A 20,096-nucleotide genomic window follows, 5' to 3' on the forward strand; every position below is an offset into this window, starting at 1 on the left:
ATGTACATTAAGAAAAAAGACAGGATGTCTGTAAAGTGGCAAAAAATAGCTTTGTTGTTCCAATAAAGTCACAGAAGACTAGCAAAACTAAATTTACCTTTACTATTTTTCACTTTCCTGAAAATCAATGTATTTCATGATCAAGACAGAGACAACTCATCAGTGTGATAAAAAATTTTTAATTTCAAGGTCTACTTGTTGCCCTGAATATTATGACTATGACTATTGAATTTGTATTCAAAATTAAGTTTTACTCTAGTTAACTTGCTGATATCGTTTGTATATTTATCTCCATCCAAATATCATATTGAATTGTAATCTCCAGTACTGGAGGTGAGGCCTGGTGGGAGGTGATTAGATGTCCTCACAATAGTGAGTTCTCAAGAGATCTGGTGGTTTAAAAGTGCTTGGCATTTCTGGCACTTGCTCACTCCAGTTTTCACCATGTGATGTGCCTGCTCCCTCTGCCTTCTACTATGATTGTAGGCTTCCTGAGACCTCCCCAGAAGCAGCTGCTAGTACCATGCTTCCTGTAAAGCCTGCAGAATGATAAGCCAATTAAACATCTTTTCTTTATATAGTCTGGGGTATTTCTTCATAGCAGTACAAGAATGACCTAATATAGACTTATTTTCTAGATAACTGTTTCAAATGTCACTACTGCTATAGTATTCCCTACTGATTTTGTGTTAAATTTCTAGTGAACAACCCTTAATGTAACACTCTAAAAGGCTCACAACATTTAAAGTGCCTCAAACTATACTGTACTTTAAACTTAAAATTTAAAACAAGAATACTAAAGAAAGATTGCTGAAATAGACAACTCAATTCTCTTCCTGGGAAAGCCCATAACACCAAGTACTAGAATATGAGTGAAGGATTCATTCAGGTACTCTTTTTCTATGATCCATCTGCAAAACCACTTGCTTCCCCCTAACATACACTTCTACAAGGCAGAAGAGCCCATCAATATTTGAAAAGTCTGTCTCTACTCTTTCCTGGTGAATCATACAATGTTCCTTTATATAGGTAAAACATAGCCTTAAACTATTTCTGTGGCTTACAGTTTTCTATTTTCATCACTGTGACATTTAATTGAGTGATAATTATCTTAACAAATCAAAATTCTAAAATTTAAATCTCTCAGTCAAGAAGTTAGAGAATTCAAATTGTATTCATTAATTAGTTTAAGAAGGAAATATTCAGAAAAAAAAATTAACTTTCAAACTTACATTAATACCAAAAGAGTTAAGAGACATAACACACAAGTATAAATGGGTCTATCTGCACAATATTTATTCCCTCTAAACTCAAAGACAGGACTCTTAAAAAAGGAATTAGGCTCATATTGAGTCATCTTGTATTAAAACATAGAATGTCAAAATTTATGAAATGTTAGGTAATGGAAAAATGTGCCACTCTATTGCTATTTGTATTTGAATTTTTGTTTCAGAAACTAGTAAACGTATAAAGGGAAGATTTTAAAAATACACTCTTGAGGGTTAACAGACACTAGGAATAAAAACAAATTTACCAAACTTTAAAATACTAATAAAATAAGCATTTTATTAATGAAAGTCTGGAAAACATGTACACTAAAATAAAAGTGACTATTAATGTTAAAAAACCTTCAAAGAATACATATCACATGATTCAATTTTTAAAAACTTTATATAAAAGCTCTATCATAAATACAAAGCTAAACTATCTGAGTACTAACAATACTGTTCATACAAAGAAACTTAACAGTAGTAAAATACAAATACATAAGATGCTTATTTTTGGTCCTTTTGGAAAAAAGAACTAAGTTGGTTTCTTTTTTTCACATGGCTCCAGGCACAAAAATAGAATATAAGATGGTAACTGCAACATTCTTAGTGTTTATCCTTGTAATTCTTTAAATGTCACCAGTCATAATAGCAATGAACTCCTCCTGGTTTACTGTGGTAAGAAAGAAAACAAAACAATCAGAAATACAAATATTTTATTTTTTCAGAGTCTATGACTACTATTTTACGCTAAGTATTAAAAAAATTTTATATTATGCTAAATTATTACATCAAGATATGGCTTTTTGCTTTTACTTATTTGTTAGGAAGTGGAATATGTTTATTGAATTTAACTTCTTAAATGCAAAAATATATATGTGACAAACATTATAAATTAGTATTCTATAACATTAACTGGGAAAAAGACAATGTTACCAAAAAAGTTAATCACAGTCATATTTGTACATACTTGCTAAAACATTTTAAATGCTTGACATTTCAAAGTTCTTTAAACAATCCTCTTTATAATCTTTATTCTACTAGTTCATTTAGCAAATCCTTCCTTCACAAGCTTGAACATATCATGCATGTAAATTAGATTTCTAAAGAATGAAAATACATTAAAATTATAAAAAGTTAAATTATTATTTTTTGAACTTCTATATACTTAAAAGCCTATGTTAATGAATAATTAAAATTAGGTCACCATATCTCAAATGTATCAATAAAATGGCAATTTGAAAAGATTACAGATTTAATTTTAATCACCAAGGCAATCCAGCAACTATATAGATGTAAATGCAGAAAAAAATCACTGATATAAGGACTAATTTTCAGTTTGCCAAAATTATAAATACAATAAGAATCTCCAACTTATAAAACATAATGTTTAAGACAGCAACCTAGAAATAAGAAATCAGATAATTTTATTTAATACAATTTTGAAAAACCAATATATGCACACATATCAATTAATAAAAATGTTTGCAAGATACTTCTGCTAAGTATTCAGTATTTAGCCCTAAGACTTAATACATACTTAAGCAAAGTTATGAATGATAATTTTGATAATGGCAAAAGAAAACTATACTGAGACATAAGACCTGGTAGCTAGTCATAGCTCTGCACAGTACAGTTCTGCATCTCATTTCCTTTATCTGAAAACACGGAACTAGGAGATGATGTTTCAAATTGTTCAATTCTTATTTACCTTAGGTGGTATTATATGAAAATACTCTATTAAATCAAACATTTTTAAGTGGCTAGTAAATGACAACACCATACTAAGTGTTGTATAGTATATCAAAACAGTCACCAGGCTTCCTATTCTGGAATATATTAAAACTAAAATGAGAAAGATATTATATGATATTATAAAATTACTGGTAATTTTAAGTGTAACACTGATATCATAGTTATGAAAGATATATCATTTTCTTAAGTATAACATTGGTATCATAGTTATGAAGTATAACATTGGTATCATAGTTATGAAAGATGCTAAAACATTAAAGGATCAAGTTTTTTCTTGTTTTATTATTAAAATTTAATCTATTTATTTATTTAGAGACCACGTTATGAGACTAGCTAATTTTCGTATTTTTGGTAGAGACGAGGTTTCACCATGTTGCCAAGGCTGGCCTTGAATTCCTGGGCTCAAGCAATCCACCTGCCTCAGCCTCCCAAAGTGCTGGGATTATAGGCATGGGCCATGGTGCCTGGCTTAAAGGATCGAGTTCTTGATTTATGAAATTTATTTTCAAATGATTGAGAAAAAAATATACACACCATAAATAAAGCAAATGTGGTAATATACTAATTATTGAATTTAGGCAGAAGGTACAATGGTGTTCACTGTGCTGGTCTGACAATTTTTCTCTATGTTTGAAAATATTCATAATGAATAGTTAGAAAAAATTAACCAATTAAAAATTGTTGAGGAGATAAAACATGGTCATCGGGAATTAAAAGAATATACACTGTACAGGTTCCAGAAACCATACAGAAAACCAGTTTTGATAACTATGTTAGTCAGGTTTTATACCTGAAAAAGAACAAAGGTTTATAACAGAAAATACTATTTATTATTAAAATAAAGACCAGATTGGTGTTGAAAAAAGTCCTTCACAATGGTAAAAATAATTACACTGAGAAAAATTTAGGTAAAGATAAATCATTACTTGGGCTCTAAAATAAAAATACAGAAATTAGAAAGGAGGTAGAAAGAGAGCCGGGGTGGGGAGAATATCATCAGAAAGAGAATAGTGTATGCCTCACAGAAATAAGCTATGAGTTAGGAAAAATGCACTCTCCAGAAGCTGTCAGAGAACTATGAATCCATGCAATCAGTATTTAACATCCATAAAATACTATGTCAGACATGGTAAGAATGTAATACAAAATCTATAATACTCTCAAACTACTTTAAGAATCTTACAATTTGAAGTAGTGATATTTAACCTTTCCAGTATCTGAGTATCATATGAAAGCTATGATCCTTCTCTGTTTCCAATAAATAAAGTTCAAATATATAAAATTATTAATCAATTTAGCCAGTGTGCACCTTCATTGAAGCACCCCCAATTTAGACTGAGGCATACAGATCCAATAGGAAGCAAGAGTATGTTCTTAAGAACTATATTAAGAGGAAGAACATAAAACAGTCTTAGCATGATTTGATTACAGATCATTTTAACAGTGTAACACAACCATGATTAAAATATTCAAAATCCAAAAAGCACTTGTTACTTAAAGATCTAGAACTTTTTCTTGATCTGTAAAATTTTAATACTCAAATTTCAAATTTTAAGCTTCAATATAGAAGTTTGAAAATCACAAAACACTTCATTTTTATATTGTTTATAAACAAAACCTTTATAAAGCATTTCAAAAGTATTTTAAACTTTAGTCAGCCTTCTGTAACCAAAGGTTCCTCACATCTGCAGATACAACCAACTGCAGATGAAAATTAAGGGAAACCATACAAAAAAAATACAAATAAAACAATAAAGTATAACAACTATTTACATAGCATTTACATTATATTAGGTATTATAATTAATCTAGAGATGATTTAAGGTGTACAGGAGGATATGTGCAAGTTATATGCAAATACTATGCCATTTTATATAAGGGACTTGAGCACCATAGATTTTTGGCATCTTAGGCTACATGGAACCAATCTCCTGTGCTTATTAAGGGATAACTGAATTCCATGATTCATACCTAAAAACACAGTATTTAAACTCGAAAAAGTAAAAAGTAGAAAGTGGCTAAGGAAATTAAACTAGCTACTCTACTACCAGAGAGCCTTGTAGACAGTTAAAAGACAATCTTCTAAACCTTTGTACATTTGGTTTTATAACCTTCTCTATTAACAATCTCTTATATCCAGTTCCTATATCTAATAAATCTACCACAATACCTAGCTCAAAATAAGCATTTGGTAAAACATTTATTGAATCAAGAAAATATGACACTTTATTTCCTTTTATATTGCCTTCTTTAACAAAATTTTTCATAAATCAACGATTTCATAGAGTAAATCTTATTATAAGTTACTAACAATAAGAATTTTAGAGAACTAAGTAGATTAAGTACCTTAGAGACCATCTGGCTTTGAAGGGGAAAAGCAAATCTTAGAATTGGAAGTTCCAACTGAGTATGTTGCTAATACACTGCTTCCTATAATAGCATGCAATTTTTAAAACTCCATAAACATAGAAGTCTAGTTAATATTTTTCTTTATAGCCCAAGAGGCAATATAATATTATATTTAAAAGCACATTCTTTGTCATTACAGAGATTTGATTTTGAGTTCTGGCTCTGCCATGTAGTGTTAGCTTTGTGATAACGTGGGGCAGTTATTAATCTGTCAAAGCTTTAGTTTCCTTATCTATATGCATCTATTATATGCATATATAGGTATATTATAGCTACTTGACAAAGTTATTATGGAAATTAAGTGACATAATTCACAATGTATCATGCCAAGAAAAGATTCAATATAGTAACTGCTAAATAAATGTTAACAATCGTCTTCATTATTTAACAGATAATCCATTCTGGCTTTTCAAAATGTTCCTTTCAGTTTTTCAAAATGATGCGCTATGTTTCATTTTATATATGTTGGGGGTGGGCAGGTGACTCTGTATCATTACCACAGCTTTATGTCTATCTTGTAGTACATCTTATTTACCTTTAACTACATATTTACCATGTTTATTATTCTATATACCCAATTTATTTTAAATTTCATTGCTCTTAGATATTGAAAAGCATGAAAAATTCACGAAGACAGAAGAATACTAAAGTCCACAAAAAAGGCAGCAAGGTCTAATCTTTACCAGTTTAACATACAAATAAAGCGGTTTTTATCTCAACAAAACTTAAGTTTCCAGCCAAAAGAATTCACATTAAGTGAATGAAAGTATCAAAACAAGTTGTTTCTCTAAATACTATAGGCCCTCAATGGAAGTCTCATGATTCATACAGAGAGCATTATGGGAAGCCTTTGAAAAAAAGATGGTATTTAATATGTACCTGAGAGAATGAATCACATTTTAGTAGGCAGAAATTAACAATTAGAGCATTCTAAGATTAAGAAACAGCATGATTAAATGAACAGCAGAAAAATGTGTTTTCAGGAGAGTATTTCAACAAAATGTGTACCTATAGGAGGTAAGGGTTAAAGAAGAAAAGTGGAAGAATACACTAGGAAATAAAATTAATTACTTAGAGTGGGACAGATCATAGAAGGCTTTGAGCTTTACTCTGCAGGCTGTGAAGAATTGTTCCAACTGTTTAAACACGGAAATGGCATTATCAAATGTATATTTTAGGAAAAGAATGAAATCAAGAAACTGAAAAAGAGATTAGAGACTTTTATATGCCTAAAGGGCAATTAGGACACTGTAAGACACTGCAAAGTGAAAGCAGAAGCCACATCTGTTTTTTCATTGTGTAGCACCAGTCAACACACAGGACACTGCAGGCAGTAGACAACCAAGGTAAGAATAAATGAAGCCATTATAACATTCCTAATTAGATATTCGCGCCTGAACTAGGACAGCCACAGTGGACAAAGATAAAAACAGATTCAAAACATCTGAAGGGTAAAATCAATAGAACTTAGAACTTAATATTAGTTTAGAAGTACATGCAAGTTGAGGGAGGAGCCATTAAAGACTGAAATTTTATTGAAAGGCTGAAATCTTGATGATGTTTCATCTTCGGAGAAAGGCACAGTACCTTCTTGAAGTGTAATTGGTTTTACAGATCTGCTTCATTCTAAATTGAATATGTGAATTATTTAGACAGAAGGCCTATTACAAGAAGGGGTAAGTTTACAAAAAGTCTTGCAAGTTGTTTGGTTTCAGAAAAATGTATTACATGTGTAGCATCAGGAATACTTGGAAAACAGGTTTTGCTTAAAACTTACTTTCTCCATCACCATCTTTGTCAAATTCTTCTATCATAGCCCGAAGTTCTTCATCACTCATGTTTTCACCCAATTCTCTAGCAACACGTCGCAAATTCCTCAAGCTTATTTTACCTGAATCATCATCATCAAATAGTTTAAATGCCTTGAGTATTTCTTCATGGGGATCTCTTTCCAATATCCAGTCTGTCACTACAGTTTAAAAAAAAAATTTTAATAAACCTGCATAATCACAAAAGCATTCATTTGTGAAATCAACTAAATATTAGATGACAATTAAAGCTGTGACTTTCAACATTTAGTCTGACAATAAAATGTCAAATGAGATCCCAAAACCCTGAGATAAACCTGAAATTAGAAAAATCAAATCCATATTTTAAATTTTAACCTTTTTATTATGAGCAACTTGTCTTATTTAAAAAGTAAGCAAAACTGTGTCACAGAGAGGCAAAATAAAAAGGACTACATTTATACCATATTTATTTAAGATCTATTATCAAGAATTGTACTAGGCTCCACTGACATCAAGCACACACAGAGTGTGTCACTACTTGCAGAGAGACATACCAACAAAATAATTGGAGCTAACTAAATAAAACCTGCTTGCTGGCTAAACGTCATACTAACACTGATTGTTCCTCAAATTCAATCCAACTACAAAACAAGAAAAACTGCGAAAGACAAAACGTACTGCCATCACAGACACAGGCACAATCTCAAGACAGCAGATGAAAATACCTTCCACTAATACCTTCATGATTAGAAGAACCTCTTGGTTTTTCATAATGTGGAAAGTAGTAAATAGGATCAAATCTGATTATAGCAGGAAAGCTCACCTCAAAATCACCTCTGGAAAGAAGGTTTCCTTAAAGCTTACCCATTTTGTTTGGATAAATAACTCTCAGACACTAACTAAAAATAAATGTAATTTCAAACCTCAGTAGTAATAGTGGATTTTAATATACTAAATATAATCATATGTAATAACATAGTAATAAGCTTAAGTATTTTCAATTTTACCAGTCTTTAATCAATAGCTGCAATAAAAATTAAAATAAAAATCTGTGGCATAAAAATTGTTAAGTTACCAGAGAAAATTCTAACAATATTCAAATAAATATCTCTGAAGTAATTATATACACTGTCTGCCACTACAAGAAAAGGTATTTATGGCCTTTACTATGTTATTAAAAATAACTCAGTCCTGTTGAAGGTTACAGAAACCAATCAAATTCAATCAATTTGTAAAGTTTGAGTTAGAAAAATAATGTTTTAAGATGACCACTTTGGGCAATATAAAAAAAAAAAAAAAAAAAAAAAAAAAAAGCAACTGCTTATAGATGGAAAATACTGGAATGTTTAAGGAACCCAGAAAGAAAAAAATACAAACTCTCCAACAACTTATTGTTTTGCTGCTGTTTCATCCATATTTGGTTCAATAATCATCTATTCAAATGACTATTGTATCATCTATACATATTTTCAATAGTTTCCTTTTATCCATTAATTTTATCCAAAAAGGCTTCCAAGTAACTAATTGAAGTATATTACTGTAACTATGCAAATCATCAAAGCTCATAAATATTCAGTCAAAAAGGAGCTGGCATATCTACAGCCATAACACCAAAATAAAATACCACACTTAACTCTATGGCACATACTCAACTTATTTTGAATTTAGTCCCAACAAAAAAGCAGGACAAGGAAAAAAAGTGTTAAGAAATTTTCTTCACCAATTAAATAATTTACATGACAGGTGAACCAAAAAAGCAGCTTGCTGAAAGTATTAATGTACTTAAAGAAGCAACAGGGTGATTGGGGAACAGATGGGGCTCCAAGATGTATAAATTCTTATCCCACTGGTACTTTAATTGTGTTAGTTATTTCAGAGCTATGTGTCTATATATTCTTTTATCAATACTCTTTCTTAAAATGCAGCTTTTCTTGGGAATTATAAATGCCCATTCTTTTGGATAGCAAAACATTACCTAATATATAACTTTATGATGATTCTCTTCCATGCCTTCATGTTCTATTCTTGTTCCACAAGGTAGAATTTAAGAAATATATTTATTTTCAATGAAAATTATTAGTAAGCTGACATAGAGGCAGTTAAGGTGGGTTTCATTTATTGCACAAAACTCTACATTTTTGCCCATGTAACTGTATTTTCAAATGATTTTCAACTGTATTTTCAAATTACACATAGTATCAGAAATGTACTTCATCGAAATACTTTCTTAGACCTTTCATGTATAAAAATCACTTAAGAATACAGCAAATCTAAAAACACCACATTAAAAGTAAATTAAAAATCATTACGGGTAATGCTAGAAATATGGCTTTAACTGTATTTCTCACTGCCTTTTGGAAATTTCTATCCAAACATACCAGTTAGACATGTTGGACTCCAAACTCATTCCACTACCCCCATGGTAGCTGTAGCTGCCTCCCCTACCCCTAACCCCACCAAAAAATAACAGCATCATTTACAGCTAGATTCCAGATTTGAAAAGTATAAATCATTTTCAGTCCCATAAATTTAAACAGTGATTAGGTCCTATAGTACCGGGAATACCATTTTTTAATTTTTATTTATTTTTTTGAAACAAGGTCTCACTCTATTGCCCAGGTTGAAGGGTAATGGTGTGATCCAAGCTTACTGCAACCTCAACTCCTGGGCTAAAGCAATCTTCCCACCTCAGCCTCCAAAGCAGCTGGGACTATAGGCATGTGCCATCATGTCCGGCTAATTTTTTAAAATTTTTGTAGAAACAGGATCTTACTTTGTTGCCCTGGCTGGTTTCAAGCTCTTACGAGCAAGCAATCCTCCCACCCTTGACCCCAAAGTGCTGTGATTACAGGCATGAACCACCAAGCCCAGACTCTTTTTTATTCTTAAATGTGTTCCTTTTATTTTCATCCTCACCATCCTCAGCATAAAAAATAGTATTTTCTATCTGCAGTCTCTCTTCCTTCCAACTCATCGTCAATAATACTCTTATCAGTATTCTTTCTCAAACATATCACATCCCCTTCCTTAAAAATTGTCAATGCTCCTCCGCTGACTAAAATTCAAAATCTTTATGTTTTATAAGACTTTACCAATCTGGCCCAATCCTACCTTTCATTTCCCTTTCATCTAGCTCAAAGACTACCTGGTTTCCCAAACATGCTATACTTCTAGTACCATTCTTTGTTGTTGCTGCTTTCTAAGCCTAGAGTGCTTTTTCTCTTAATTCTCCTGGCAATTTTGGAATGAAATCCTACTCACATTTCCAAAGGCCTAAATTTAAAATCTCCTCTGCAAAGTCTTCAATTCCTCTAGATGAGGGATTAACAAATCTTTCCTGTAAAAGGCCAGATAGTAAATATTTCAGGCTTTGCAGAGGACCATAAAGTTTCTAACTACTCACTCTGCCATAGTAGCACAAAAGCTGCATAAAAGAATGGGTGTGGTGGTGTACAAGCAGCAGCTGAATTTGGTCCAAAGGCTATAGTTGCTGACTTCTGTCCTAGACAAAATTACAATTTACCACATAGTACTATAGCCTGTTGCCACCTATGTTTACATTGTAAGCTCCCTGAAAGAACATCTTAGTAACTCTTAATTAAGTCTCCTTCCCAACCCCAGTACAGTACCTAACAAAAAATTCAGTGTTAAATAAACAAAATGAAGACAATAATACAGTATTATTATCTGAACTGGCAGTAATAAGTAGTACATGTCAAAAAGAGCATACAAACGTTTGACTTACGTTGGTCTTAAAGACAGTCTTTCCTAAAGCATCTGTTGCTGCTCACTAGCCTCAGGTTGTCTTGACTCTAAACTAACATTAAATATATTTTAACGCTTTTTTTCAGTACTAGGAAGAATCTATAGTAGCTAAGTGCCAAACTTCATCTAGATATATTTTGGAACAGTAACCTTAGGTAGTTCATAAAACTAGGACTCAAATGTTCTGAATTAGAATCAGTCATTAATTAAAAATAATCAACAAAAGTGGGAATACACAGTTCTTGACTGACTGATTCCCAAACATTAATAAACTTTTATTTGACACCCGGTACTCTCCATAGGTAGCCTTAAAATAGCTAAGATAAGTGTTGACAAAAGGTTAATCTTTGAGTGTCAAAGCTGAGGTTTTGCCACACCTATTTATTCTACAAGGAACCCAGCATTTCTGCTCTGTTAATAACATAGAACAGATGGGTGTCAGGAAAAAGTGAAGGTGGCATGGGATTCTGGTCCCAACTGCCAATAAAAATCACAACTTTTAAATTGTATTCATTTAAGATAAAATAACATATTTTGTAAAATTATTAATGATGACATAGTGTTTAAAATAGCCTTCATGAAAAAAGTTCAATAAAAAATATGCAAAGAGTATATTTTATGTCCCAGTGATACATATGTGATTATTTCAAGCCCCTGAAACAAAGACAATTTTTTAAAGTAATAATAGTAGCAAATGCTTAGTAGCACTTACAACATGCTAGGCCTTTTCTAAGAACTTTATGTAACATTAACTTATTTAATCCTCACAAGAATTTTATGAGAGAGTATAATGATCCCTGTTTTATAGTTGAAAATGAAGCACAAAGTATTAAAATGACCAAGTTCCAGAGCTATAAAGTGGCAAAACCAAGGTATAAACCTAGGGAATCTGGTTCCAAGTGCTAAACCACTACACTGTACTAAACATACCTGCATTATAGCTCCTTCCTAATAGTATCATTTCCACTGTATCCTGATACCTTGTTTCTACAAATAAACAATCTAAGGTAAAACTAGGAATACTGTGATCATAAACCTCAGGAGAGTGTCCATTCTGAGAGAACAAAAGGTGGCTCTCTCCCTCTCCTCAAATAAGTAATTCTATAAATTAGAGGAAAAAAAAGAAAATGCTCCCTAAACGGACAAGTAGCTTTTCTAAATAGTCATATGTTAGTTCCTAAGTTGAGTATCTTCTATGTTGTGTTTTTTTTTTTTTTTTTTTAGGTTTATGATTTCTTGTCCATCTCAACTGCTTTTGATGTGAGCTTTTGGATTTAAAAATCTGACTAATGACATGAATACAAACTTTCTCTGCGTCTACTAATTGCCATTTCTTTTTGCTTCCCATATTGCTTCTTGATGAATATTTAAAATAAGTGGTTTGTGTACATAACAGTTTCCAAATTTTTTAAGTATCTTAAAATATTTATATGATGTGCTTATATCGTGACCCACTGGTTTAGAAAAAAAATAATAGAAATAAACCTGAATACTTACACATTTTGTAGATAATATTCTGGGCAATATATTTAGGTCATAATAGCAAAGTACTTGCCTTCCAGAATCTTCTATTTTGAAAAAACCTAGTCTATATATGCTATAAATAATTTACTAAAATCAACTATATAAAAATTTAGCCATATTAAGCCTATGACACATTTTCTTCAGGTGGTTCTAGGATGTTTTCTCCTGCTTCCAGTATGTCCACTGCTCCTTTACTACAACCCTTTCCCCAATCCTAACTCTAAATAGATGACTTTTTCCACTGAGATAAAGGTCATCCAGAGGATGTAGCCTCTTATCAACTTTATCAACCTGAAGTCATGCATTTCATCTACAGCTAAAGATGCCAACTGCTACCAGTTCCCCTTGTCCCACTTAGCCAACAAAAATCACATACCAGAAAGATCTTGGGAAACTTTTTCCAAATAGCAGGATATCAAATTTTCTGTTTCACTAAACAAAAATAATTTTTTGACCACCCTTCGAGTTTTATCACATAATATAAATACACATAACTTGGAAAAGCATCTTTCCATAAAAAGCTAAACAATAGTTCCCTGGTTAGAATATCCGGAACAAAACAAAACTACAAATCTCAGAGCAAAGCCATAAATATTTTTCTCTGAAAATAAAAGTTAAAAAAATACAAACAAAACTGAGTAAGAGTCACATTATACACCAGTGTTCTATAAGAAAATTCCATAACCTAGAGAATTTAAAATAAAAAAACTGATATTAATCAGACAATTTCCTAACAGCTGCTGATTACAAAGACTATTAAAATACACACCAACTTCATTAAAATCTTCAAAGGTGATTTTCCCTGTGGCTTCTCTGTCATAATCTTTAAGAATCTTCAGTACATCAGCCTTTTTTACATCAAACCCCAAGGCTCTCATTGCCACCTTTTGGATTAAAAGGGAAAAGCAAATTATGAAGCACTCTTTACTAAAGAATTTCTAATTCTTAAGTTTTTACATCTTAAGAGATCACACATGAGTAAAATATAACTCTTTTGTATCTTTTATCTCTCTAAAATAGCAAAGTAACAGTGTAATTGTTCTTCAGTATTGAAGTTAAGTATGTTTTTTCATGTATAAATTGCATTTTTACATGACAAAGTAACTAACAAGTGTTTACAAATTTTACTATATAAAATACACTAACTTACTGCACAGATAATTTGATTGTTATTTGTTCTCAAGGGATTAACAACCAAAATGAGAAGGCATGGCATTATATTAAACAGTTATATGACAGAAGAGATAAAATATTAAAATAAGAATTATCATCGGTCTCTCCATGATTAGTTATCATGTAAATGATAGGGCTAAGGACCCTGAGTTTAGAGGAGAAAAAAAGAGATTTTGTTGCTAGTAACAAGGAAGGAGACATGTTACTGACTAGAGAAGTCTTATTTGGAAAGATTCAAGTTGTTCCTTGAATGATAGATGAAAAGGAGCAGCAGGGCATTTGGGAAGGATGACTGGGATTAAATGGGACACTGAAATGAAGGTTTGAGGGACAGTGAACAGAGCAGTTTACGTCACCTGAATTAGAAGAGTCCGGATGAAGAAAGCAATTAGCAATGAAAAAAAGTAGTTGGTGGCAAAAGCGTAGAGAACATTCAGTAGAAAGCAAAGAAATCTGAATTTTAAGTAGTGTGTAATGAGGAGTCATTAATAGTAAAGGTTTATGAGCAATGAACAATTTATGAGCAATGGTGAAATAATTTTTAAACTATCTAAATTCAATGGCAGTGTACAAGATGAACTAGAGGTAGAGAAATCATTTAGGAAGCTCCAGTATAAAATAAGGTCCCAAACCAAGAGAGTCAATGGTTACAAATGGAACAGACATTATTACACTATAAAGGAAGAATTGATCAAATCTGGGTAACCCCCCAAAAAAAACCCAGCACGTAAAGAGAGCTAAAGAGGACCGCAAGATTTAGAAAGCTAGACTTACAGGCCTATTAAGTGCTTTTATATATTCTATCCTGTCACTTTATAGTTCCTACCCCTTCTTGGATTCTTATGCTTAAAAATTCCTTGCAAAATGGGAAAAATTAAAACACATACTTATATTCACCTATCCATTAAGGCTATTAAAAATCTGAAAATGCTATCTTTCCCACTGTGCTAAAAGTCCATTCTACCCTAAACCCAAATCTCTCCCCATACCCTGACAAATATAATTTACAAATCTCTCCCCACACCTTGACATTCTAGGTCTTAAAGTTGACATTTTTACTCATCAGCATATGTCAACATCAAACAGCACTTAAGTTTGCACCAGAGAAAGTGGATTGAGACTATGTTACTTAACAAATCCAATTTATAAGATTAAAAGACAACGCTCCCTCAATCTGAAAACAGTGAGTCACCAAAAAACAAAACAAAAACAAAAACAAAAAACAGTGAAAAGAATATGGTAAGAATAGTTTAAATTCCAGTTTGAAATCCTTTAATTATGTCAGTGAAAAATAAGCACCTTCCCTAGGAATGTATTTTTACATTTAAAATACTATTTATTTTATCATGTAAAAAAGACTTTCTAAAAACTATGTTAGGGGTTCTGTTCGGTTTTATTATAGCATCTAACTAGGAATGCTTAAAATGCCTTCATAGTTCCAAACCAGTTTAGTTAAAATAATTATTTAGAAATGTAATGTAAAGCAACTGTCAAAATGCAAATCATTTTAACACAAAAACAAATATTTTAAAGTATACCATTACCTTTAATTCATGATAATCTATTGCTTCATCTTTGTCTGTATCAAATAGTTCAAAAGCATCTTTAATTTCTTGTTTCTGTTCCTCAGACAATTCTCTTCTTTTTTTCCTCTTTGTTTTGTCTACTACAAGCTCGCTTCTATGAAATGGAAAGAAAAAAGTTCTTAAAGGAGAATTAAAGTCTACTTTAATTCTCTTTGCTAACAGAAATTAGCCAATAATTATTTTCTAAATTTCAAAAAATAAAGTACTTTGGAGAAAAATAGGGAAACTTTCCCTTTATGAGTCAATGCCCTGTTTCCTCCATAATCTAAATTGCTATAAATCTGAACTTCCCAAAACTAAAGATTGTTAAGGATTAGTAAAATAAATGAGGACCATACTTTTCCTTTTCCCAGCTTTTTATTTATTCCCACTTTTCCCAGCTTTTTATTTATTCCCACTAATGTTATTATGGAAGAAACAAGAATTGTGAATAAGTAACATTGCTTTTATGTCTGAAGCTCCAGCCAACTCTAACCAAAAAAAAAAAATACTCACATTATTCTAAAAGAGTGTTAAAGAAAAATAACTCCAACGAAACCAAAATTCATAGTTGACAGTCACTATATATCGGTTTACTTTTGATAGTTCTTATAATTAAGTTAGTAAAATTACTACAAAAAAATACAACTGAATTAACTTAGTATTTTAGCACTGTTGGTTAAAAATGTCTTTAGATTACACCTTTCTAATAGTTTGGCAACTTGTCATTTTCTCCATTGATATTAACAAATCATTCAAAATATTAATGAGTCTAAACATGACAAATAATAGATGCCAAAAAATATACAATATTTGTGCTTCATTCTATATAAAAATGTGAAGAGTCTTGTCTCACTTAACATGTAAACTGGAGGTTAAACTTCTCATAACAAACTCTGGAAAGCCTTAAGGAAAAAAAGTAATTTTTTTAAAGCCAGAAATATTTTCCTTAAGAGCTGCCCATCTAAATATGCTCCAAATTTTCACAGGGGGATGCAACACTGGTATAAGAACAAGTTTTTAAACCTATAATTCGATAACACATTATCACGTAAAAACCAGTTGACTCTATTTAAAACACGTATCTAGTTGCATTTGAAAGTCATTTTGGTCTCTTGAAAGCCATTTTGGTCTCCTGAAAGCCCGGGGGAAAAAAAAGGCCAGGAAGCGACCAGTAGGTGCAGTATGACAAAGGTGAGGAAGCTTCCTTTCATGAAACCTGACTTGCCACAAACTTGGGTATTCCTGGGGTCAGTTATTTCCTTCCCGACACTTTTAGAGGCCAAGTCCAGAACCGACCCACCCCTGACCCCACCCAAGGGTACCACGATTATCCCTTAGCAGAGTATGGAACATTTTTAGAGTGTCCTAAGTATATGGTTTTACAGTACTTCTACAAATGGGGAGAGGGCAACATACAGAGGGTTAGAGGTTAGAACTGAAAGGCAAAGAAATGCAAGAAACTGAGGAAATCCAAGAGACAGTTTGCCAATTAAGTTCGCTAAAATGGGTCTCCAACTACACCGTAAGGCAAGGCCCTGAGAAATGAGGAAGGAGTTTTGTGTTATTGCCAAAATTCATAGGTGGGTGATTTGCATTAGCAGCCTAGCAGCCGAGCAGCCGAGGCGGGGCCCTGACCAGCTACACGAATTAAATGAAGGGATGTTCCGCGGCCTGATCTCTCACAGCAACGAGTAAAAGCCTCGCGATATTTCATTCCCCCCGCGGTCGCAGCTAAGCCCATCTTTTTGGCAGTCCAAAGCCCTACGCGCTGACAGAAATAACTTCCTCAGTAGAAATGCACTGGGCTCGATCCCTGCAAGGCACCAGGAACCCAAAGGGTGATTGGTCCGGGTAGGCTACCCTAGGCTCCTTTCCCGCGTCCCAAAACTGCATCCCCTACCTCGCCTCGGCCCCAAACGGCCTCCCTTCCACACCCTCCCTGCGCCCCGCTCCGGGGTGTGGAGAACACTGCCGCCTCTTTATTACCGACCTCAGAGCTAAACTCATTATCTCTTCGGACAGAGGCTTTCCTCTCAAGAACGATTTCAACCCCCTACCCAAGACAGCAAGACTCCCACAGCCGTCCAACAGACACGAACGACCTTAGCGGCCTCAGGGACCGCCCACAACATAGACACTTTTGAGCTGAATTGGTTGAAAAATCGCTACGGTTCTGCCTATTAGGGAGGAAGCTTCACAATTCTCTGTTTTCATTGGGTAGGTTTTACGTCAATCAAAGAAAAATTTTTCTGTCCTTCACCCCCCCATTTCTAGGGCCGCTCTCGCCCTTCGGATTGGCCCGATGCCTTTTTCCCCGAATCCTTTGCGTGTCCGGCCTCTGATCCCTGCGTGGAGGTTCCGGCGGTGGGTGGGTGCTCCTCGTGTCTCGCGTGAAGCGCTGCGGTCGGTGGGGCCGGCGTTCGGAAACTGGACTGACAGCTCCGACGGAGGGAAGGGAAGGGACACGCTGCAGACCACCCTCCGGCTAGGAGGGAGTAGCTGAGGAACAGGATCTGCGAAACTTGGCTCTGTTCTGTTCTAAAACTTTGGATGACCTCAGTACCTGTGGAAAGTGTTTAAAATGCAGATTTAAATGCCCCTTTCACCATTCTAATTTAAGTAGGTATGAATCTTCGTTTTTACCCCTCACAAGCCTTCCAGGTGGTTCTGAGGCACGTATTGTGACTATACTTGGATTATCACAGGGTTAGATTATTAGGCTATTTATGGTGAAGCTGTATCTAAACCGCCTTTCCATCTCTGTTTCTTCCTTTGAACTGTTTAAAACGTATTTGTTCGTTTCTCTCTCTTATTTTACAGCGCTGTAAGCTGTTTATATACATGAGACTGTCTTCACCACCAAACCAAGTCTCTTGAAGCTCACTTGAATGTCTTCTTATTCATCTCTCTTACTAGGTTCAATTTCTTGAAGGCCATGATTATTATCTGTTTAAGGCTTTTCCTTGTACCTAATAAAATGGTGCTTAGGTGCTCTGTAAATTGAGTGGAATCTTTTGAAAACCTACAAAATACTCAGCTAAACAGCAGATCTCATAAACGTGAATAAAATAGCCTGAGGGTGGGAGTTGAAGGCAGAGGATATATAAACATTACATGTTTAAGGGATGGATATAATGGTTTAGAGAAGGGAGAGAATACAAAATAGGCTTCTTAAAGGTGGTGGCATAACTATTAGACCTAGAAGGATGAGCTAAATTTGCATAAGTAAAGATAGTATGATAGAACAATCTAAAAATTAGCTAAGGGTTAGCACCCCTAAAAAACAAAGTGAAACTTTTATTTTGTTCGTACTCTAAATATTAAGGTACTTTTATAAATCGCCTTTGAGTTCTAAAAGAAAAGAGAAGTTGCAGTTACTAGAACCTAATGACATTGAAAAAAACTATATGTTAAAATTTTAAGATACAGACCAAGCTATAGGAGAACATTATTTTAAAGAAGAAAGGATAAAAATAGACCAAGCATTTATCTGAAGATGTTAGAAATAAGAAAATTGTATAATTGAAATTAGGAAGAGGAAATTAGTAAAGATAAAGTTTGAGAACAATGTTTAAAAGGAAATTGTTCAAATTGATAAAGTACTCAATCTAGTATAAAGCTGGTTTTTGGCAATAACAGTGAAATTCCAAGACTTACAGGAAGTGTAACAAGAAAAGGAATAGTGCCACTAGAAAGGTTGGTAATTTAATAAAAGGGAGGTTTAAAAATTATTAAAATATTTTATACAATTTCATGCCACCAATAAATATTAATACAAAATGACATAGTCACTTTTCAAGGAAAACATAACTCAAAAAAGATGGAAAAGTGAATTAAGTCAATAACTACAGACAGGACTGAAAAAAATGCTAAAGTTCTGTACCTTCAGATAAAAAGCCTCCAGCCCACTCAGATTAATGGCTGAATTTTTAAAAATCTTAAGTGCTAAATCTTGTGCTTTAAACCCAAGTCATAGAAAATGATGGAGAGCTTATTGTCTTACTTTTTGAAGCTAGCATAATCTTTAACATCCTGAAAGAACATTTAAAGTCAGTGTAAGCTCCGTGGGGATAACGAAGGCTATGCATGTTGCTCACTATCGTATCCCTAGTGCCTGGCTCATATTTGATGTTCATTTGTGAAAATAAGTGCAAAAATCCTAGATGTTGGCAAAATCAGTTTGATGCTGTCTTAAAGGAACAATTTCTCTATAACCAAATTGAGTTTATTTTTTTAAGTGCAAAGGCAATTCAAAATATAAATCCATGTTAAATAATTATAGTATTAGGTTAAGGAAATCCCAATGTCAAAAAGGCACTGAATAATGTGCAACACGTTTTCTACTAAAGTGTAAATAAAGTGGGTTTAGAAAATGCTTTTTTTAATATCAACAAACTACTTGAAACACCAGTGTTTCTCAAGCCTCATTCCTGGAACACTAGAATTATGTGTGATGCTTTTGGTCTCAAAGAGAGTTAGTTTCATAGGAAAATAATTTGGGAAAACAGACTTTAAAATGTTTTCAATAGAGTATTTTCTTAAGAGAGTGACAGGGAATTTACATGCATCACTTATGTTTAATTAGTGAGAACCAGTGATGACCACTTCTTGCTGTAAGGGAGGTTGAGACAAGAAATCTCTAGATGGAAAACTGCTCTGCTGAAACTTGGGGTCTGATCATCTATTACTAAAGATAAGACAGGTGATTAGCAGCTCTGCCACAAATACCATTAAAGCAGTTATTAATATTATCCTTGAAATTCTCATCAGTTATTCCACAAAACAAGAAAAAGAAGTGACATATAAAATTAACATTATGTATAGATGATTTCAGTAAAGCAGCT

General features: G+C 33.1%; 1 protein-coding gene across 1 annotated transcript; it reads right to left on the minus strand.

The window, feature by feature from the left end:
* Positions 1 to 1,539: 1,539 nt before the first annotated feature.
* CETN3 (centrin 3) lies at positions 1,540 to 17,397 on the minus strand. Its single transcript, XM_017508523.2, has 5 exons — positions 17,243 to 17,397; positions 15,229 to 15,364; positions 13,281 to 13,395; positions 7,210 to 7,401; positions 1,540 to 1,941 (listed from the first exon to the last, which is right to left on the minus strand). Exons 1-5 carry the CDS (start codon positions 17,257 to 17,259, stop codon positions 1,898 to 1,900), a joined length of 504 nt encoding a protein of 167 aa, XP_017364012.1. The 5' UTR covers positions 17,260 to 17,397; the 3' UTR covers positions 1,540 to 1,897.
* Positions 17,398 to 20,096: the final 2,699 nt, after the last annotated feature.

The sequence above is a fragment of the Cebus imitator genome, unplaced genomic scaffold, assembly GCF_001604975.1.
Source record: "Cebus imitator isolate Cc_AM_T3 unplaced genomic scaffold, Cebus_imitator-1.0 Scaffold16, whole genome shotgun sequence".
NCBI classification, from domain to species: Eukaryota; Metazoa; Chordata; class Mammalia; order Primates; family Cebidae; genus Cebus; species Cebus imitator.

Coding starts and splice junctions, on each gene's coding strand:
- CETN3 (XM_017508523.2), bottom strand. Junction 13,396..15,228: donor TAGATTATCATGAATTAAAG/GTAATGGTATAC, acceptor TTAATCCAAAAG/GTGGCAATGAGAGCCTTGGG. Junction 1,942..7,209: donor CAAAGATGGTGATGGAGAAA/GTAAGTTTTAAG, acceptor TTCTTACCACAG/TAAACCAGGAGGAGTTCATT.